This window comes from Drosophila ficusphila, unplaced genomic scaffold, assembly GCF_018152265.1.
Source record: "Drosophila ficusphila isolate 14025-0441.05 unplaced genomic scaffold, ASM1815226v1 contig_198, whole genome shotgun sequence".
Classification (NCBI taxonomy): domain Eukaryota; kingdom Metazoa; phylum Arthropoda; class Insecta; order Diptera; family Drosophilidae; genus Drosophila; species Drosophila ficusphila.
In genome coordinates this window covers 12,143,610-12,166,179 of record NW_025064092.1, presented here as the reverse complement: position 1 = coordinate 12,166,179, position 22,570 = coordinate 12,143,610, and the positions used below count along the sequence as shown (strand labels likewise).

General features: G+C 45.4%; 1 protein-coding gene across 13 annotated transcripts; it reads left to right on the top strand.

Moving 5' to 3' along the window:
* Positions 1–266: 266 nt before the first annotated feature.
* LOC108097144 (proton channel OtopLc) lies at positions 267–22,537 on the top strand. 13 transcript variants are annotated; one of them, XM_017199252.2, is made up of 13 exons: positions 267–325; positions 598–1,015; positions 4,920–5,410; positions 6,203–6,336; positions 6,732–6,770; positions 13,689–13,873; positions 13,973–14,130; positions 14,741–14,852; positions 14,937–15,097; positions 15,993–16,010; positions 16,699–18,200; positions 18,337–18,697; positions 19,131–22,537. In XM_017199252.2, the coding sequence occupies exons 3-13, from the start codon at positions 5,261–5,263 to the stop codon at positions 19,269–19,271; spliced, it is 2,961 nt and encodes a 986-aa protein (XP_017054741.1). In that variant the 5' UTR covers positions 267–325; positions 598–1,015; positions 4,920–5,260; the 3' UTR covers positions 19,272–22,537. The 13 variants fall into 13 exon arrangements, with proteins under 13 accessions (XP_017054741.1, XP_017054740.1, XP_017054746.1 ...); XM_017199251.2 differs by having other exon boundaries at positions 272–499; XM_017199253.2 differs by having other exon boundaries at positions 291–367.
* The last annotated feature ends 33 nt before the right edge of the window (positions 22,538–22,570 follow it).

The following is a 22,570-nucleotide window of genomic DNA, read 5'->3' as shown; positions in this document are numbered from 1 at the left end:
CGGTCCCTTAACAATCGGGTGTTGCTCTCGGCTCTTTCGCGTTCACTCAGAGAAACAGAATTTACCCGTTTGGAAAAACTTTGTTCGATGTAAAGTTTCTGTTAACCAGGCTGAAAAAAACGCCTCGGGAAAAACGCACACGTTTACGTTCGGGTGGCGCTCTAACGGGACTGATGGGCCCGACGAGACTACCTTATCGTATTTTACCACGGCTTTGCTTGGCTTTTGCGTTTGCGTTTCGGTGTTGTTAGTTGCGTTGGAAGTTGGGAATTTCAGTCAACAGCGAAATTTTGCGAGTGATGGAACACCACGTCTCTTCAGACCGGTGCCGAGAAATAACAACAAATAAATAGCTAAAAGAATAACAGTCAGACAAGGAATAATAGCAACGCTTGAGAGCAACAATTGGGAAGCCCGAACCGCTAAGAATTAAACGATTTGCAACAAAATTTACCCCAGCTAGTTAGTCGTTTAATGCCACTTAGTAATTGTTGTATTGGTAATTGCTATTATTCAGGTTATTGTTATTGTTGTTCTTAGCAATTGCTTGCTTTCGAACCCATACATATTATTTGCTTTGTTTTTGTAAATGTGCAGTGAGAGAAGTGCTAAAACATACTCTATACAGTAAACTAAAAACACTGACGCAGTGAAAGAGGAGATCAAACATTTGGGAGTGCGTCGTCCATTTTGTCTGCTGTCCATGTGCCTGTGTGTGTGTGTGTGTGTTTCAGCTTGTTTCCGGCCAAGTCAATCAACAAACTCTTATTTGTTGGCCAAAAACTCAGGACAATAGAGCTATTGCTGAAACTGCTGAATTAAAGCGAAACGAAATAAACATAAACGCGCGCGCAACAGACGTCACGCCCCCGCCCCCTTGGCGTCTTCTTCTTCTTCTCGAGCGGAAGCAAAACAAAGAAGCCAGGACAACGCAAAAGGGAAAGGAGGAGAATAAGGCAGGGACAAGAAGAAGAGCACGCGTATGAGCTGAACGCCAGGATATAACCCCCAAAAAGTAAGTCAAGTGATGGATCAAGATAACCCCTTCAGTATGACATCAGCCCAATTTGAGCCAAGTACAGTAGAGCCTGTTCAAACGAGCGCCTCAAGATAGTAATTGCCTTGTGAGGCCTCCCCACTTAGAAATTGCTTCTGGTATTTGTGATCAATGATCATCAACTCAAGTGACTTAATATTTAACATGGTTTCCGGTGCCCAATGATGAGTACTTTCGTCTTCCTTAGATCATGGATGTACTATATGTAGTTAGCATTATGCAGGTCCGCCTGTAACTCTAAGCTCTTTGATCCCCCTCCACCGCCCCTATCCACACTTGAAAGCAATCAAACTGCTGCCCTTCTCGGGTTACACACACATTTCTTGGTCTTCCATTAGAAAGACATTGGAATCGCTTCGGTGTCGCTGGGTTTTCCTTTTCCTTTTCGGTTCCCGCTACCTTCGTCCAAGTAAACCCATAGAAGTGCTGGCCCGAACGGAAAATCTTGGTTGCACAAGAGACGACGGCCTGAGGAAAACCGCACAAACAAAAAACTGGCATTTAAAGGCCGGATATGCCAGAAGTAACCGAACCAGGCCCCAGAATTGGGTCAAACTTGCCGATGCGCTATAGAGTATTCCCAAACGATCTCAGTCATTAAAGCTAACTATATTTTAGTCTTTATTTATTGCTTTGTCTTAGCAATAAAAACAATAGGAGGAATTGTTGATGTTTGAGTCATTTCGGCTTGTGAATCGTTCATTATATAGCATCGATTAGAGATCGTGAATTGCTGATTCTGAGTAAAAGCACAAATGTCAGCTGAGTTTATTCCCACTTAAAGTTAAAGTTAGTATTATACTTTGAGTGCAAATAAGCTCTGAGTAGAACTACCGATATTTAGGGGGACTCATTGACATCTTCTGTTGATCACTGAGTAAATTTGAAGGAATTATGTTTTCACTGTCATCAAAAGCGATCCATGGGTTGGGTTCAGCGATTGTTTACTACCGATTCGCGTCGACTCTTATCGACAAAATCGACAAAATCGACGCTAATGTTCGGTAGCATAAAAGGCATAAAAGTCCGAAATGCAGAAGCACATTTGTGAGGGTTGAAACCGCGACATGCGTTTTCTAGCGGTGGTTAGTTGTTGCCCAGCGGACGGGTGGGTGGTTCGCCGAGTGGGTGGTGCGGTGCTTCCTTGGCGATGATGAGGTTGATGAGGTTGGTGAGGTGGTGGTTTGCCCATGGTGGCTGGTGGCCAGCTTAAAATATGAAGAGCAGGAACAAAACAAAAACAAACCGAAGTGCATACCCTGCACACTGTGTGCCTGCATGCATATTAACTAATGAGCCGACGACCTTAGGGGGATGGACAACTGGCTGACTGGCTGACTGACGAGTAGGTGAGTCAGTGAATCAGTGGGTGAGTGACCACGCACCACCCACCCAACCGAAAAGCAACCGAAAAGCAACCCATTGTGGATCACGCACTCGGAACTTAAGAGGCGGCTCAGGTGATTTCAAAGAATTAAGGTACATATATTTTAACATATTCTAGGATTTTCTTTTAATTAGGAATATTTAAAAAAATTTAAACAAAAATCAGATACATATGTATAATTGATTAATTAATTACCCACCATTTCTCTGAGTGTGCTGCCAGACGGGCGACTGCAGTCGGGGTTTGTTTATAAGGTCACCCTATTTTCACGGATTGCATCCATCTGCTGACAGTTCTCATGCTCATTTTCATAGCCCATTTCCACTCGTCTGCCCCTTTGGCCGATTCCATTTCCATTCCCATTCCCATTCCCATTCGCATTTCCATTTCCATTTCCATTTCGATTCCTATTCGTTTTCTTTCTTCACGGTATACAATTGCATATCCGGTTCTCCATGTGGGCGCCGTCTCTGGAACATCCGCGGATGGATCTGCATAGATCAGCTTTTCCCCTCCGTATTTCCCTTTTCATTCATCTATTTTGTGGTTGGTTGTTGTGGAGCGCCTCCTCCTTTGTCTTCCCCGAGGCGCCGATCCACTGAGCTTCTGTGTGGGTGGGTGGGGTGGCAATCGAGTGGTGCAGGCTGCAGGGTGCAGGGTGGCGGGTCGGCTGTCATTTGTGTGCAATCTGTCATCGGACACTGTCATAAACTAAGCGGAGCAGCAATGATCTCCCAATCCAATTCAAGTGGCACAGTTTGTTTACAATGGAAGCCAGAAAGCCAGAAAACCAGACAGTTGGGCTCACTCACATTTCCCGTTCGGTGACTGCAAGGCCTCTCCTCTCGGATCTTAAAAAGGGAAAACCTTGTTAGCCGCTTGATTGGCAAATGAAAAAAAGAGAAAACGAAGAGGCAGCGAAGTAAGTTGGTTCATTTTGTTTTTTCTGGAATTTAGTATGGTAATCGATTCGACGCTAATCAGGTCAAGTTAGCGATTCGATTCGATTGTTGGCAATAATGCTGCACCGAAGCCGAAATAAGACAGCTCTCAATTAACAGCAGTGGGCTAGTTTTTGCGCCAGTGTGGGGAGGTGTTAGCCATCAAATGTTAATGGTATTAGCCAAGCTCTCAATTTGCGACACTGTGTTGGTTGGTTGCTGCCAGATATTCGCTGCCAGCCGAACGAGAACATGCGACAATTCTGGCTGGCAAATGACCCTGGAAAAGCATGGAAAAACTACTGAGCTACGGAAAAAGCAAAGAAACACGAGCTCAAATACTGCTGAAAGACGTTTGCAAACAAACGGAGGCAACACTCTGGCCAGAATGCTTTTTATGACCGCCGCCGTTGCCTTAATTCGCTCTAAAACGGCTTAAATAGCCGAGAAAAAAGGTAACAGAGCTGCCAAAAAAGGCTCGCAAACTCACTTCATTCTCCAGTTGGAGATCGCTGATTGTAAATATTGAGATCCAATTTTAAAGTATGGTCAATGAGCCCAGACGACTTTCAAAGAATGCATTTTCGTGCGATAATGTCGGTTTATGAATTCCAGGGAAAAATTAACTCCTTCTGTGTGGATCAAAGCACATGAATAATCTCTTAGTTTTTACGATTTCTTGCCAAATTCCACAAAAAAATTCCCAATCGAGACCATCACAAAAATAATGCCTCCGCTTGGAATTAAAAATAAATGCCTTTGCCCTTGGAAGCCAGAGCAACAAGTGGAAATTCCAGAAGGAAAACTGGCGTAATTTTATGACCCTCAATCGCCGGCCATTCAATCCGATCGAATCAAGACCCATCCAACCCGCCAAGATGATGCTGATGGACGTGTGCCAAATAATATGTACAGATCTTGACAGATTGACGAGGGTGGCTATGGAATCTCTGCAAGTTTAAGATTCTAGATCCGTAACCCGAATGAGATAGAGCTGCAAATAGATGAGGATATAGAATTAGAATTAAAGTCGGGAATTCATATATAACTGCATTAGTAAAACTACATGTTGCCATCAATGTATTTTGGAAAACGGGGACGTGTGGGTGGAAATTGCACGCCGAAGAATATTGTTCCATAATGTTTATTTTCTTTATCGCTTTTCGTGCGTGTGGAAGCACAGAATCTGAGGTCGTGTGGCGATATAAACTCTCGATAGAAGCCCATTGGGAACCCCCTCACTTTGGACTCTGTGCAATATAAATGGGGCAATGCGTAACTTAAATGCGAGCGAGTGCGAAAGCGAAATGCTTCGAGGAGATCGCGTAAAATCAGAAACTATTATGTGTTGACCCATTTAAAAATAACTCATAGGCAAAAACATTAAAACGATGTATTGGGCATGTAATATTAGCTTTCTTTCAGTTACACACTTGTTTATTATATAATATACTGTTCTCCCAAATGTTGATATTCTGTATTCTTAAAGCACTGCTCTTATCTAAGGTCATTCTGTTACTTGATCTCGTTTCAGAACGACCAATTTGCGCAACCAAAAGTCTTAGTATTTAACTGCTGCTGCAAACCGAATGACTGATTTATCACGTTGAGCCAATCGTAGCGATTACCTCCCTAGGAACTTTATACAAGCTTACAAAAACATATATATAATTACGTATACGGCGGGTGTACATGAAAGTAACTCCGATCGCACTGGAAGCTTGCTCGTCATTAGTAGAACGCTAAGCCGCTAGAAGTGTTCAACCGCATCAATTGTATTCCGCGGCAGGTCGAGTCTATAACCGAAATTGTATCTGACAGATAGGGAAGCGAGAAGGAGAGAGCCGGGAGCGAGCGAGCGAGAGAGAGAGAGGAATGCAGCGGTGTCCCTACATTCATGAGATGCGCGAAAGACTTCTGGACCAGCCACGCGAGACTCTTCAACTGGAGAACATGGAGCGGGCCAATCTGCTCGACAACCGCCAATCGGCATCCGAATCCAACCAGGTCGGCACTGTGGTGAAGGTAGGGGCCTTCGATACACTCGCTACAAGGATTGCCCCCTCCCAACTCATATGCAATATAAAATACCATCCAAACCATCTAACCACATCCAAATCGAAACACACTCAGCCCCACATAACACAATACTCAATACTCTCGTTGTGCTTACTGTTGTACAGCCTAAAACAATTTTTGTTGAACTCCAAACTCCTTTCTGGAGTTCAAGAAGCTTGTAATATTGCATATGAATTAAACTCTTAACCCTTCCTCAATCTTTAATCAGTGTGTGTGTCTTTGTGTGTGGCCAAATAATAAATTGTTTTAACAGCCTTTCTTCTTAGCCAAAGAATTCGAAACGGATCCAAAACTTCAACCAACAAAATCCTTGCACGAGTTACCGATTCGCCCTTAACTTTGTGTTCCTCGAAATCGAAAATCAAAACGAAAACAGCCAAACATTATGAGTAATATAATTTGCAATAAATTGGAATTGAATTAACGTCTTTTTTTCGAAATGCATGCAATTGTGAAACCTTCTTTTGTGAATGGACTAAAATTAACAAACTTTTTTAAACAAAATCGAAACCTTTACGTGTGAAATCTCTACAGATCTTATTGGGAGATTCCTAACCGCTCTTTGATAATTTTGGGAAATTCCCTTTGTAACATATGTATATTCATTCCTTGTTGAAACTTTGTGTATACACCTTGTACATTGTGTACTTTATAAAATTCCAATTTATTGTCGTACAGGAAGGGACTCCGTAGGCATTGAAATCTAATGGAAAATGTCCTTTGTATCTTTCGCAACAGCTGCAAGGCGATGGCTACCACACGAGTCCTGCACACCAGCGCACCCCACTAGTGCCGCATGATCTCGGCGAGGACTTCAATTTGGATTTCGACGACGACTTCCCGATCGACGCACGACGACCGAAAAACGCCAAGTAAGTGTGTTCCATGTATCCAATTTATCCTGTATCCTGACCCGCAAAATACCAGCCAAACCAACCGAAATCTTAAAGAGCCAGCACCACACTATGTGTCTCCACCGAATGTGTTTGTGTTTCGTGTCTCGCAATCCATTTCCTGCGTTACTAAGCTTCCGTTTCCGTTTCACATTCCAAGAAGATATACATACGTATCAAAATATGAAAAATAATATTAAAATGTGCTAAAGATTATCCCTGTGTGGATGTCTCAATTCCTTACCCTTATCATTTTTTGATATCTGAAACCTCTGTGTTGGATCCTCAGTAGAGCCCCTAAAACTGTAAAACTTTAAAACTGTAAAACTGTAAAACTGTAAGTCGTCAATATAATCAGTAAGAAACCGTTACAGCGGCAAACATCCAGCGGTTCTGACGCGCCCACAGCAAAGGTCAGATTTGCCATTATTCATTGTTTCCAAACTCTATCCTATCTTATCTGTACTCTCCCGAAATGCATATATCGTATAGCAAAGAAGTAGATCCCTCTGCAACCGTATGATCTTATCCTTTTCCTACTAACCTGGGAATGAAACTACTAGATACTTCTCACTGGAACGTAGTTAATCTTTTCCATAACCTGCATTTTGCGATGGCTTCTTAGAGGCGTAGTTACCGAAACAAGCATATATAAACAGATCTTTGGGTCACTAACCTGAACATGTAATGCCATTACTTATTATTTTCTTCGGATGTAGAATGGTAAGCTTGTAATCTTACTAAGAGCTCTACACGCAACTTGAGTCACAGCATTGTACAACGATTAGATAGACATAAATGTGATATATGATCTGGGAATTATAGGAACTTTTCACTGAGTGCCAACACAAATCCAAAATTAAGTAGGATATCCGCTTAGAGAGTCGCAAACACACACATGGCGGCTAAAAAACTATCTCAGCCCGAATTTCATTCAGTTGTTTCCATTTGTGTCTTTGGGCTCTTGTGTTCTGTGTTCTTTGTTTTTTTTTTTTTTGGCATCCAGTGGATTATAATGTCAATGAACTGGACGGCAGGCACATTGCCTTACATTTCCGATGGCGTGGCATCGTTTTTATTCGAGAGTGTTTTCTTTTGCTCCTCTTCGGTCGGGACACAAAACAAATAAGTAGGCAGCGATTCATCCCGAAATCGCTTACACAATGCGCCCAGTGGGTGGTGTGGGTGCTGTGGGTGGAGTGGGTGGTGCAGGGTGCTGCCGGGTGGCCTGAAGTTGCAAACAAATTACGCAACTTGACAAACCGACAAAGCATTCCACTCGGCTGGCTGCGGCATGAACTGTCAGCGATGCATGCCAACCAGATCTGCCAGCGTCTTCCACGTACACGGATAAAAAAGCAGCTCGATTTCTTCTACCACAAAGAAAATGATCGAAACTGTTTGAAAAATCCACTGGCTCGAACACCTGGCTGTTGTTCGGGACGAGAGCATCATTTTGTTCCATGTAGGAGTAGGAGGACCTATCCCCCCAATGGCATCCCCTGGAAAAGTCGCCCGTGGAACTAAGCCTTTGTCTCCGCACCCAAAGTGTCATTGTACGAATGACTTACATTCGTGAGTCGCTGCAAATTGCTAACAATGCGAGTGCGATGGCACAATGGCCGCAGAGGAGAGCGGCGGAGCCATCGATGCTTGGCATTTGGCCAGAGTTGTCAGCCTCACTTGAGAACACGGTCGTCAACTTGTTCGAACTGCAGTAGGAATAAAACAACGTGGATAACTCTGTACTCTGTGCTGAGGCAATCGGAAAACGCCCTCTGCTCGCTTTTCCTTGTTTTTATTTGAAAACATATTACTCCTGGCGGTTCTGAGAGGCATCAAAAAATATCTCGACTTCCAACGGTTTTTTATTAAAGCCTACTCCTCCTCTCGATCAATCAAAAAAGGCCAACATCTATTTGTGGCGTTGTCCCTGGCAAAAACGTTGTCGGCCGATTAGACACAAGGTTTTTGTAACGAACCCAAGGATCTCTGCTCACCCCTGATACCTTGTTTTAAAAATAAAGGCTTAAGCTCCCGATAAAGACCTCATCTGCTGCGTGGGGTGGTTGAAAATATAATTAGGCGAGCGGTGCAACCCTTCTTTGATTTGCGAGGGCTGCAGATGAAAGGCCACAATGATTACGTATATGAACACCCAAGGAGAAGCCTTCGACATTGAACCCAATTAGACAGAACAACAAGTCAGAGGTTTACCCGTGTTTTCATTACCTTGAGTGGGACAAGGAGTCACCATGCTGAAGTTGCATTGGATCTAAAGACTGTAGGTCCAGAAATTCCAAAGCCCTTCGAATATCTGCTGTTTAACTGCGCATTACCAGCGGACAGATGATTAGGGTGCTTCCACGGCTTGAATTTGATCATTAGAAAGGCCGAATTTCAGGGGTTATATTTCAATTTTTTACTCTCGGAATTAGTGAGTGGCATTTGGGTCACACGTCACCATCTTCATCTGGCTGGTAACATCAGGGCGCGGCTGCCAGCGATTCGATAACCCCCGCCAGCATTTTCCTGTGCCTCTCACCTTCCCCCTTTCACCCTCTGGAGTCCGTCCGTCCGCCGCTTTTCCAGCTTTTCCTGCTTTTATGCCTTTCAATGCAACTACGACGCAGTTGGCTAGTTGCGACGCAAATCCTTACAATTCGTTGTTTTACACTGAAAACGTGAATGTTCAACGAGGTTTTGAACTGTATTTGCGCTTTCCTTACTTCGATTTCGATATAACTTCTGGGAACCTAAAGGTTCCTCCACTCATGCATTATGGTTCTTACGCTAGAAAGCAGTAAAAACTCCATAAAAACATACATATGTTTTCTCTCACTGCACCCTCACATTTGTTAATACCGCCACACTTCTGGATGACTGCAACCCCTTGTCGCAATCTGCACTCCACGTTCAATGGCTCGGGACTTGGGACTCGGGACTCGGTAGTTGGGAATTCTAAGGGATGGGGCGACGCTGTCGGCGAATGGGCGACCAAAACAGAATGCCGCAATGTTTTTGCGAACAGGCGGCACAAAAGGGAGCCAGCGTTGGAGTTACGATAAACGGCAGAACAGGACGAACGAGGACGAAGCAAAGCGAGCCAGACAGCATGACGACTTCGTCGGCTTTTATCGTAAGTCCAGCGCACAGTGGGCCCTCAAGTGCGATTAGTGAAGAAAAAGGACTAGGGTCTGTGAAAGCATCTTACTAAGTCTTCGGAAGAAAATATGTACTTGATCCGGTAAAGGATTTAAAATGCTGAGTACCAAAGGAGTATTTATTTTATATTGGCAAAAACGTAAACCCCTCACTTCCTCAAAATCGAACACATCCAAGTAACCCATAATAAAATGCAAAGTTCATCTACACTTTGAGCCAAACCCCCACCACAATGCCAGAACGGCTGCCTCTGCGGGGTGGTTCAGTGGGTGGCTGCGGGCACGTCGCACCACAATAGCAACAACAACAGCAACATCAATAGCAACAACATCAGCATCAAATGGTGTGGTAAAAGCAGTAGAGGCAGGCCAGGCATCGTGGGTAATTGAGTTTTGGACTGTTGCTTTTCGATGACTGACATTTGTGCCGCTGCTGCATGCCCCATACGAGAGCATCCGCTGATTGGCATTTGGCGCCCCCTCGACTCCTGGCCTGCTCGCAAAGTGACCCATTTTCATCGGCGTAGTGGCTAGCACAAAGAATCTCTGCTTCCCGATGCAAAACTCAATTAAAAGATATATTGTTTCGGAATTTGAGGCGACGGAAAAATTACGAGAGAGAGGGCAGGTTTCAGGAACTATTTAACAAATATAAATCAATGCAAAGTTAATAAAACCAAATAATAATAAGATAATGAGGCATTAACGTTATCAGCAGGATAAACAACGGCTAGATAGATGTTATAAAAGCGCAACAATAAACATTTATGTCGATGCGGAACAGGAACCAGTGGATGCTGCACGCAATGAATGGCAGGACTCCTCGGGGGCAAACCTATAAACCCTATAAACCCCATAAGGCCCACAACACAACCCAACCCATCAGAACTGAGAGCAGGAAGAGCAAGTCAAAAGTCGCTCATGAAGTCGCGCAGCGAGATGTGTCCTACTTTCTGGCGTACTCACAGGACTTTTCCCCTGCACGTCGAGAGCATCCTGCGAGCTTAAGAGACTGAGAGAGAGGGAGAGGGATAGAGAGGGAGAGCGAGAGGAGACGGAGATGCGAAGAGAGCGAGAGAGTGAGAGAGCGCGAGGGATTCGGCGCAGACTGAGGGCGGCTGCTGGCCGAAAAGGATGCTGGATGCTGGATGCTGCTTATCCTGCCAGGGCCCGTTTCAGTTGTAGTTGGATAGTAAAGGGTCTTGGACGTGTCGAGCGAACCGTTCGCCAGGTAGCCTCCAGAGTCCTCCAAGACTCCAAAAGCCAGAGTCCTCCAATCAGTTGGAGTTGCTCAATGAAAAGTCAAAGTCCCATCGGAAACCGAGGCTAACAATGAGTTTTTTTGCTGTGTTTCAACTCGAAAAGTGTTTGTTTTAGTGCTGTTATGCTTTATGCTCTATGTGAAAACCGAAACTGTGAAGCTACCTGTGAAAGCGAAAAACCTTTGTGGTCTTTGACTTATAAGCCGTTTTAACTCAAGTGAAGCAATTCTCTGTGGGGTTTATGTCATAATAGCAGTGATTTTCCGCCATCTAAAGTTAACTCCGCTGGCCAGGCCTCCAAAAAAAGGACTTTTAATGGCACCGGGCAATACACACACGCGTTAAGCAGCTTATTATACACAATCCAGAGTGGGAGCAAAAGGGACAACGAGTTAGTGGGGAAAAGAGACAGCTAGAGGGCCTCTCAAGAACCTGAGGAGGACTCCCGATGTACAGAGATAGTATTTTCCACATAGGTCCGCGTCCGATGCATACACACCACGCAGAAACGGGAGTCTGTCCGCTCCACAAGATATGGGCTCCACTTTCCCCGCCGGAATGCAAAGTGCCAAGTGCCGAGTGCCGAGTGCCGAGTACGGCTTTCAACCCCCCAAAAGGCGACGGAGAGAGAGAGGTCACTAGGTCGCTCCCGTCCGGGATGCAGTCTACTTGGAAAGTTGTGGCCACGCCTCATTTGCCCAATTGTCGGATGCATCTCAAATGCGTTCCACAAGGCCCCTAAAAGAGAGCGAGCCAGATATATTTTTGCATATACGTACGTGTGTAGGGGCTCTCCAAGTCAAACAATAGTTATTCTGTTGCATTCAGAACCAGAAAATAAACCCTGCAAATTGCTTCATTTAGAGTTATCGAATCGCACAATTACGAACTGAACTGATAAGTGAAACGCGGGAAAAGCCGAGCAAAAGGGAAACCCGCCGCGAAGGACCAACAAATCCTATCGCCAGTCGATAGAGAAATCGAAGAGGGATAGTCGGAGAAAAGCCAGCACAACGGAGACCGAAACGGAAACGGAGACAATGGGCGGCGGTGAAGTGAAGGTCGCTACCGTCGACGTCGAGGGCGGGGACAACATGGCCACGCTGCCGGTGTCCCGCTCCCATACCGCCGGCAGCACCGACAGCGCCGAGAAGAACAACGCCGCCAACAAGGAGATGGAGCTCAAGAACGTAATGCCGCAGCCGCTGCAAAGGTGCGAAAGTCTGGGAAAATTGAGGGAAAATTGAGTGATCATACTGCTTTTGAGAGAATTTCTCCGGAGACCCACGAAATGCCTCTAGGGTTTCGGGGTTTAATTAAGACAAATTCCATAGAAGATCTTACTTGGTTTGAAGAGGAACCAACTAGTAAGGGTTAGAGGTTTTTATGATCGGAATTTACAGCGAGAATTGCCTCGCGGCCATCAAGGCCGTTCTCCATTTCCATTTAGTACTAAGTATTTAGCTAATCCCTGTGTATAACAGCATCACCCAAAACACTTGAGCACATACACACAGATACGAGCGCACACACCCGCACACTCTGTACATAAGCAAGTAATGCTAACCCGTATATACGTTTAAGGTACATAACATAGCATATAGTAAAGTATATATAACCAAAAGTGCAATATCCCAGCCGTAAAGCGCCGTCTCACTCTCTCATCGAGGTCCTCCGAAGGATTTTCCTTTTTGTTGTGTGCGCCTGAACATTCGCCTTCCGCCCTCCGCCCTCCGCCCACCGTCTTCCGCCTACTGACCCGCCCCAACCGCCCTAGGCTATGCTAATCCGAACCATTAAAGATAACTTGTATATGTGTTGCATTGCGTTACGAACTGGATATCAACAACTTAATTCTTATAGGGTTTGCTACACGTTCAAGCCAAATCCAAATAAGTACAGTTTTATGCCAGCGAAAATAACGGTACAGGGTACATATGAAACAAATCCGATAACGGGACCCATCGAACTATGGTAAAGTGACACGTGAAACCACGACCTACCCCAAATCCCGCTGCTCCTCGAACTCTCCTGTTGCATTCGTATTCCCTTCCCCCGATCAATGTGGGCACACAGACAGTATTTTCATCTTTTGGGTCCTTCGAGGGGTAAAGCCCGTAGAATATCTTGAGTTATTTGCAAGGATGAAATAAATTACTGAAGCAATACCTCCGTCCCCTGTGAAGTCATGCATAATTCGAGGAATGCTCTGCAAATACTTGCATTATACTAAGCAAACAGCGGATTTGATTCGGTTCAGGGCACGTACTCTCGCAGACGGATGCTTTAGTGGGAGGTGGGCAAAGGGGGTTGTGACTAACTGGGTCACAGAACTCTGCAAATGGGTTCTGTGAGGAGCATAGAGGGGGCAAACAAAATAAAGCACTAGTTTAGCTATTTAAGTGCTGGAAAGTATGCTATGAAATGTTCAATTTAGTCCTTCGAAGGCAGTCCCCGTTAAAATCCAGTTTAAATCGCACAAGGACTGAGAGCCTGTGGCTAATCAAACATCAAATAGCGCCTAATTCAGGGTGGTTAAGTTCTTGAGTCGTCGAGTGGAATCGCACTTGAGATTTAGCTGCATGTCAGACACTTTCTCGCACCCGAACGCACACAAACAGTAGAAAAGTGGGAAATTAGCTCTCGCTGCAAGTGGAACAGTGGGTCAACAGGGAGGGAGCTCTATAACTACGGCCGATTCCTGGCCAGATCTTGACACAGTTCCCGCACACAATAGCCACCATACACACACACCACACCCACACCCACACCCACACACACACACACACACACCCACACACAACCCGTATATACGCGCACCCAGTGTTTACTCCACTGTACATAATCGAATTAGAAGGAATCCCAGACATTCAGCGAACTAACTTTCGGACTCCGCCTTTCGCAGGACATCGCTGTTCATCGTGACCAGCCTGGTGTACGCGATCCTGCTGATCGTCGTCTGCATCGCCTACGTAATCAGCGATGTAACCACCCACCGACTGCCGGTTCTGTACTACGAGACGTTCTTCACATATCTCTACGGCGTCAGCATACTCTTCCTCCTCTACGTCTTCTGTTTCCTGCTGCAGGGTGGGTTGCTCCTCCATCGCTTTATCCTTCATCCTTCATCCTTCACAGCTTCCTCGGCAACAGGAACAGTAGTAACATTGCTTTAATGCTCTTTCGCAGAGAGCTCCTGCTGCAACGGCGGCAACGGAGGCAGCAAACCGAAACCACAGCCCAAGGAGAAGAAGTCGAAGAAAGCCAAGAATGCCGATCCGGCCGATTCGAAGGATGCGAAGGGCTCAAAGGACTCTGGCAAGGCAGCCAAGGGCGCCGCATATCAGGTGAGTACTTGCTCAATGGTTGGTTACCTCTTGACCAGTCAATCAAATCAATCCGTCAATCAATCTTGTCACATCACAAGTTCCCAAACTCTGAATAAGTCCACTTGATCACTTCCCTGGAAGACGATCTCTTGAAAACGAAGTTGAACTAATGTGGGATCTCTATTATTCTCTATTAAACTAGCACGCACTGGCAAAGTTTCTGGTTTGCAATGAGCTTACTATTACCCTATATACTTGTACAGAACATATATATTCGCCCTGCTAAGTGTCCGTTAGTAGAAAGCTTGCTAGCTTGCTGGCTATCCCTTGTCACAATCTAGGTTCGTTCCAATGTTATAATGCTCAATTATCTAGGTCGGCTCTCGAAGCCAACCCCCAACCTCCAGCATTCTCCTTGAACCACGCGCCAATTGAACGAGCCACCTTGTCGGGTTCTGGCAATTAGTTACCCAGTGCTGAGGTCGTACCAATTAGTTTCCTCCGAGGGTCGTGGGACTCCCCAGTATGCCAGTATACCAGTATACCAGTATGCCAGTATGCCAGTGTGCACACTCTCTCATGTCTCACGTCTCTTGATCGCCCGATCTCTCCGTCCATTCGCACATAGGAAGCACCCGTGGATGCCGAAGTGGCCGTCACCCCGAAGAACGTGCGCAAGCGCAAGACAACCCACAGCGATCTGACGCACGGCAGCTTCTTCCTGCGCGTGGGAGCCATTGGTGAGTGGAGCTGGAGCATCCCCAATGCAAAACCATGCTGATTTGATCTCGATTTGATTTTAAATTCTCCCCTCGCACCCACAGCTTTTGGACTGGGCGCCATGATCTACATCGGACTGGAGTTCGGGTCGTTCTTCGAGATACCCTTCGACTCGCCCTGCCACCACATCCTGATTGGCGTGAACCCCCTGCTCCAGATGATATTCACCTTCATGCAGATGTACTTCATATTCATGAACGCCCGGGTAAGTGGAAGCGGAAGTCCCCATTCTGTGTGTCTGAACTAAAACTAAAACGTAACTAAAACTAAAGAACACTGTAAGCGTATGACTACTACCTACTACCTACTACTATACTACTGCTACCTACTGTTATTATCTACGGCTATTCTATACTCGTATGCTAAATGTAAAGACACCATAAGTACACGAATCCAACCCAGCTCCTCCTCGGGAACACCAGCGAGGTTAGTCTCCCTAGATTCGTAGACCGTAGAACTCGAAGTTAGGTCGCGATTTGGTTAAAGTTAGGCCGCGGTATCGCGAATCGTTTTCGGTTTCGATTTCGGTTTCGGTTTGTCGATCTCAATCCAAATCTCACCACAAACTTGAAATTGGCGTGCTAATTGGCAGTTCTGAGTTCAGTTTTCATCCATCCGCATCTGTAATGTATCTGTAACTGCATTTGCAACTGCATCCATCGCTGATCACATCATCTGCCACCTCACTCGCTTGCTTCTCTCAATCTCCAAGAAACGAACATTGGCAAAGAGCCACAGACAACAGACACATCAAATTACTTGGTGAGGGCGCCAATGTGATCTTGCTTCCGGAAACCACTGTGGTTGGAGATCAAATTGAGCCCTCACTTCTCGAATTGATACTTGATCTTTTGCTTTTCTGACACAGAGTTCAGATCCTCAGCACCACACGCATTTTGACCACTCAACCCACCACCAACAGCCATCCACAGCTCATTCATAATTCTGAAATCATACTTCATACGTCCATTCACTCATCCAAACCAAACCAATGCATATTCATTCTTTAAAACAAATTTCGAAATTCTGCTACGTAGTTATTTAATGAACCATTTTTGTGTACATAATCCCACAACTCCGCCCCATTCGCGCGATCGCAGACTAGGCCGCCATTTCAGGTACGATATGCAACTCATTTTCTACTCTACTCTACTCTACCTACTCTACTCTACTGTACCTGTAACTCTTACTCTAATGCCACCTGTACCATCCTGTACATCTGCCAACCAATGCCATTTTGCTCACCTAACTGCATACCTATACCACTTATATGCCAATATCTGTACTATATACTATATATACATATGTATGATGCGATATGCTAACCACTAGTCTAAGCAAGTTACTGTATCTTTAAGGGTTCGGTGTTGGCGGCCTTTGGTTTTTGTTTGCCCCACTGACCCTGCAGAGAGGTCTGGGGTCTATTCCTATAGCTGCAAATCATGGTTCCCTTCAGATTGCTAATTGTCCGATCGAATGTAGTAGCTATTACTATAGTAAGATACAGCATATGCTGCAGGCTAATGAAGGATATAGGCTAGACCAATGAGATGGACCTCTGGCAAGGAATCCTCTGCAGGGCCAGTGGCTCGCAGTTCCCCCATCGGAACTGAGATTTGCCCGTACTCCAATCTGTACTCTAATCTAATCCGTATCCGTATCTGTATAAGTAACCAATGCACTGGACTCAAATCCCCGACAAGCTCTTCGCCGTACTCAAGCGCCCCGCGCACCCTCTCTCTCTCTCTCTCTCTCTCTCTCTTTTCTCGTTCTCCATCTCTCTCCGTTTCGGTCATTCGGATGCAGCTGAACATCCACCGCTTCAAGGTGATCGCCCGCTTCGGCCTGATGCACGTGGTGGCCACCAACATCTGCGTGTGGATCCGGACGCTGGTCAAGGAGTCGCTGCTGGAGATCACGATCTACCACCAGAAGAACGAGCCGGAGGCGGGCGCCTCCTCCATTGCGCACTCGATCCGCCAGCACGCCCTCCGACACGCGGGAACAGTGTTGAGGACCCACGCGGGTCCCAACAGCGAGTTCGAGGTGCTCGACGGCGAGGACCTCCTGCCCAAGGACGTCTACAAGAGCGACAACGTGCTGTCCAAGCTGGTCCGCAACACCGTCGATGGTATTTCGAAGAGCCTGGGCATGGGTGGCGGCGACCCGGTGGTCGCTAGCAGCACCACCACCTCGACCACGAGGGCGCCGTTCACCACTCCGAACTACCAATGGCACAGCACTACTATGGCCCGCAAGCTGAAGAAGTTTATCACCAGCGCCACCACCGCGGCCACCACGGCGGCGGGCAGCAGCAGCACCACCACCACCACCACCACCATCAGTCCAACCTCCTCAGTTTCAGTTTCAGCCTCAGACTCAGCCAGTAGCATTTTGTCATCAAGTAGCACCACCACCTCCACCATCTTGCCATCGAGCACCACCTTCAGTCCATTTAGCACCGCCACCACCACCACCACCACCGCCACCGCCGCCGCCTTGAACTCCGAGCTGACCAGCGGCAGCGAGTCGCCCTTCGGCGGCCTGCAGCGCATCTTCTCCAGCGCCGTGCCGACGAGCCTGCCGCCAGTCGACGGGTTCGGTTCCGCTGCCACGCCCACTGCCGGATCGGGAACGGGATCGGGATCGGGCTCCTTTGTGGACTCGCTCCTGGGGAGCACGTTGGGCCCGGCCAGCAGCACCGAGGGCTCCGCGAGCCTGATCAACAACCTGTTCGGCCAGGGACCCATGGAGAACAGCTTCCAGACGTACGCGGACCTCGGCCACGAGGAGGCCACCGGTCTGGTGAGCTTCGAGAATTTGGAGAGCCTGGACAACATCTACCCGGCGGCGCTGTCCTCCAACATCGGCACACTCAACTCCACCGCCTGCGGACGCATCGACATAATGGGCACCATTGTCTATGATTCGGCGCCCTACCTCTATCCGTTCATCATCGAGTACTCGCTGATCGGGGCGGTGGTGTTGTATGTGATGTGGAAGCACATCGGCCGCTATCCGGGCCGGATGAACGACGAGGACCTGGAGCACCGGCTGGAGGTGATGCTGTCGCGGCGGGCGGTGGCCATGGCGCAGCAGGCGCGTTCCGGGCGCGTCGACTGCGTCGGCTCGTCGAAGGGGCTCTTCTTCGGGCTCCTGCTGCTGGTCGGGGCCCTCATCTGCCTGATACTCTTCTTCGTCTTGGTGCGCCATCAGCAGTTCTCGCTCTTGGCCATTTACCTCGCCGACGCCAGCCACTGCGTCCTGATGGCGTTCGCCATCCTGGCCATCATAGTGGGATTCATCAGGTCGGGATCGCGTTTGACTGCTGCGGGGAGAGCACCTTGTGGCGATGATGTGATCCCTGATGGGCTCTCCCTGCATCAGTTACTTCACGGGTGTTTATTTAATTCGGAATGTCTCTTTCTCTTCCCAAAAAAATAGGGTCAAGAACCTGAAGTTCCGCTGCGAGGAGCAGTCCAACCTGAACGACATCTTGCTGCGCATCTCGGCCTTCGGCCTGTTCACCTACTCGGTGTTCAGCATCATCGCCGGCAGCCTGAAGGTCCTGGAGAGCGAGCCCAGCCTGCTGGTGACGACCACCGGTGGCGTGGCCGTCTTCCAGGTGATCCTGCAGCTGCTCTTCATCGCGGACGTCTCCCGCCGTCGCGTCCACCTGCCGGAGCACGACCGCAGCAAGCCGGGCCGCCAGATCGTGACCTTCCTTCTCATCTGCAACGTGGCCATGTTCGCCATCTACACATTCGAAGCTCAAAAAGTATTCGCCAATCCTGTAAGTAGATATGTACGTAAGCGAGACTGAGTTGAGTAAGACGATTAACGCTCTCGTTCTCTACCCGTTACCTGTTTACCTGATATTGTTTCTCGATTGCTGTTCGATATCCAAGTTCCGATTTCCCTTATCCCATCAGTTAGCTGTAGTGTCTTTCCTTGTTCTCCTCTGTTTCTGCATGCCTTCCATTCGGGGAAAGCTCCCCAATACGGGAGCCTATATCATGTTTTTAAATTATCTTGAACCTATTTCGAGTGCACTCCCCATTCAATCACTGAACCTACAGTTGTCTTGACGGATCTACTCTGCTTCTGTACATACTCGTCCTATTTGTCTTGCTGTTTTGATTCCTGCATGTCGTGAATATTTGATGTTTGATGTTTGGCCTGGGAGTCCCAGCCACCTCGTCCAGTTATTAACCCCCTCAACCGTGCTGCATCCACAGGTTCAGCTGGAGTTCTACGGCTTCGTGCCCTGGTCGATCATCCAGCGCATCACACTGCCCCTGTGCATCTTCCATCGGTTCCACAGTGCCGTGACACTCGCCGAGATCTGGAAGACCACCTACAAGGCACGCCTGGAGTAAGGAGGCGATGTCGTCGAGGCCCCAATGTCTGAATGTCTGAATAGGCCGACGTGGGAGATATGAAATGCACCAAACCAAACCAAATTGTAGCAAGCCCAGAACGCGAACAGAACAGAACAGAACAGAACAGATATAAATCAAGTGAAGAGTTAGTTTCTAATAACGTATTAAACATATATGCATACCACATATAATATATACATTAATGCAGATATGATTACATATATTTTAAATTTCTGTTTACAAGCGAAAGAGCGAAACGAAATGAAGAACGATACGAACGAACCGAACCGAACCGATCAGACCAATCTGCACGATTAACGATTGCCAACCGATAACGATTTGTAGGTCGCTTGTTAATTTGCCCCGCTGCTTTCCTTTTTTACTTTGTTAACTCGTGAAGAACCTAAGATCTAAGTCATAGCGTTTAGACATGTTTTCAATCTGAGTTACGTATTTAATTTAGTTTAGCTTAGTTTCGTTTCTAACACGCTGCAATACCTTGTTACTAAATCGAAGTCGAAAAATCTAAAATGCAAGTTAATATTAATTTCGTAATTGTTTTTATCATTATCCGCTTCGGCAACCGAAACCAAAATTGAATCGATTAAAAAATTCACATTACGAATAAGATTGAAATTGTTCTGACAAAAATGGTTGTTTACTTTTCGCGTGTTTTTTCCGCGACTGCGAATGGGGAGGAGAGTCCCCGGATAGAAAAACACGACACGCATACACTGAAACACAACAAAACAGGGACACACACAATGCAATGCCATGAAGAACGCGGCCACAGGAAACGGAAGCGGCAACGAAACCCGGAAATCCGGAAACGGAAACCAAAGAACTTTCTGTTCTGAATCAATTTGATCTGACTTTTCTCTCTAGCAACAACAACAACAACAACAGTAACAGCCGAACAACAACAAACTGTGATGAATTAATATGGTTTTCTGGTATTTTATTTAATCGCCACCACTTCTGTTCTCAACTTGATTTAATTTAGTATCCTCTTCGTTTTATTCTCAGCCAGGCAACTCACTCACTGAGTCAACACACAACTTTTGTAAGAATTTAGAAACCATGGCGCTAAGACAACTTCATGGCCAATTGTAAAAACAAATTCCCCGAAACACCACAACTAAAAACAAAATAATACAGAAAAAAAAGAGAAAATGTAGGCATTCAATGGCCAAAAATACAAAAAAACATTTTTAATATACAATATATAAAAGTTTATAAATGTCCATTTTTTGATTATTAGTAGTGATGTTAAAAGAAAAACATAATTAACGGTAAAAATAATAATATATATGTATGTATGTTATAGCAAAGAATCGGATAAACCAAGAAATTCTTAAGCGACACTCAAAACCACAAAAAAAAAAAGAGACATTTTTTGAAGCAAACGAAGAACTTTCCAAGTGAATCCCCGCATTTATGAACGAACATATTGGGCAATGCGAAGTGGAAAACGAGAGGAGCGATAGCAAAGTGTCGGGAGGAGAAGGGAAAACCCATTGACAAGCATCAAATTGTTTACAATTTACAATGTTAAAAGAATCGAACATTTTGAAAGATATATATGCCACGTATATCTATAAATATATGTATACTAACCCACCAAATTCAAAGTATTTCAACGTTTTATACAAGGAGACGATGCGCAAGACAAGAGATCGGGACAGCTAACAACCCGTCCCCTCCAAACCAGAACCAGAACCCTATTCCCTACTATACCTAAGTCCCAACTTTATCCGATCCCGAATATAAACCCCATCAGATCCTCGAAATCCCGCGACTTAGATAAAGATACCATTTCAAAAACACAGCTGCAACTCAAGTCAGAAAGCATCAGTTTGCTAAAGACCAAAGAAGATAGAGACGTTACCAATAGCGAATCGAGCGAGTAATTGCGAATCCGATTATAATCTATAATCATAATCCAGTCTACAAGTCTATATATTGCATGTTAACTGTAGGCGCGGGGAGTTCAAGAAGAATACGTATTCAATACTCTCGTAATCCAATCAAATGTAATGTGGTAGCAAGCATAGGTAAACCAAGCCAAAATCGAACTAACCATAAGTAGTTCAGCACACACTCACTCACTCACTCAGTCACTGACTCACAGTCGATCCGTATCCGGATCGGAATCATATATCCAAAGTTTGCGAATCAAATTCAGTTTGAAACTTGTACTTGCGTAGGCTCTTAGAAATTGTACTTGAAGTTGCATACGCTACATAAATCACATACATATATTTAACTATACATATATATATACATCTATATATATATATATATATATGAATATATATATAAATAAATCTAATTGTTTTTTCCTTAACATTTAGTTAAACGTAAGATCGAATCATATTTTATGCCGTACAACCGAAAAGGGAAGTGAGCAGAAAGAAATATTTATTAAATGTTTCAACTAAGTTGTATAATTATAAGTGAGAGTTTACATAATGGAATTATGTATCTGTATCTAAGCAAGAAAATGAAACACTGATATTTCGGGAAAGCGTCGATGAAAAGAAATGAGTTGGGAATTCGAAAGAGTTGAAACCTTTAGACAGAAACTTAACGCACAAGAACAAAAAGATCAACACCAAAGCAGCTGCTAAATCCCATGAAACGAAAAACGAACAACTTATATACTCGTAAGTATATAGACAATTTCAATAACTAATAACATATATACAAAGTGAAAACCAAAAAGCTAAATTTACAAGCATTTCAAATACATTTCCCATAATCGCATCAACTAAACAACAAATCAAGTAAACCAAACCAACAATTACAAACGAATTCAAATGGACGAACGATCCGAAAAATGTCTACGATGAATGAATATTATTAATTATAAATTATGGATGTGTGCGAACGCATATGCTCACAGACAGAAAATACAACAAAAACCAAAAATTGTAAGCAATTTTTTAACCATTGTCGCATTTAAGATACAAAAACGAGAACGGATACAAAATTCAAACATTTCCAAGCGCGAAATCCTTTTGTTAGAACACACACACACACAAGCTCATACGACACACCTGAACACCTTAACACACCACACCCACACACCCACACACCCACACTAACCCATACACTGACATCTGCTCAATATTGAGTTCATTGCATAACGAATACAAATTAAAACCAAAAAGAAGTACAGAGTTGATGGTAAACGAAGTAAAGATGGCATACAAGTAATTTTAAATTGAATAAAAATTAGTATTAATTATGTACAACAAAAACCTAGTGTTTTATTTAACCAAAGCTCTCTTTAG

Excerpts from the sequence above, each read along its gene's own strand:
- LOC108097144 (XM_017199252.2), top strand. The coding sequence starts at position 5,261 with ATGCAGCGGTGTCCCTACATTCATGAGATGCGCGAAAGACTTCTGGAC. Across the intron at positions 5,411-6,202 it reads AGGTCGGCACTGTGGTGAAG|CTGCAAGGCGATGGCTACCA; the intron begins GTAGGGGCCTTC and ends CTTTCGCAACAG. Across the intron at positions 18,201-18,336 it reads ATCATAGTGGGATTCATCAG|GGTCAAGAACCTGAAGTTCC; the intron begins GTCGGGATCGCG and ends CCAAAAAAATAG.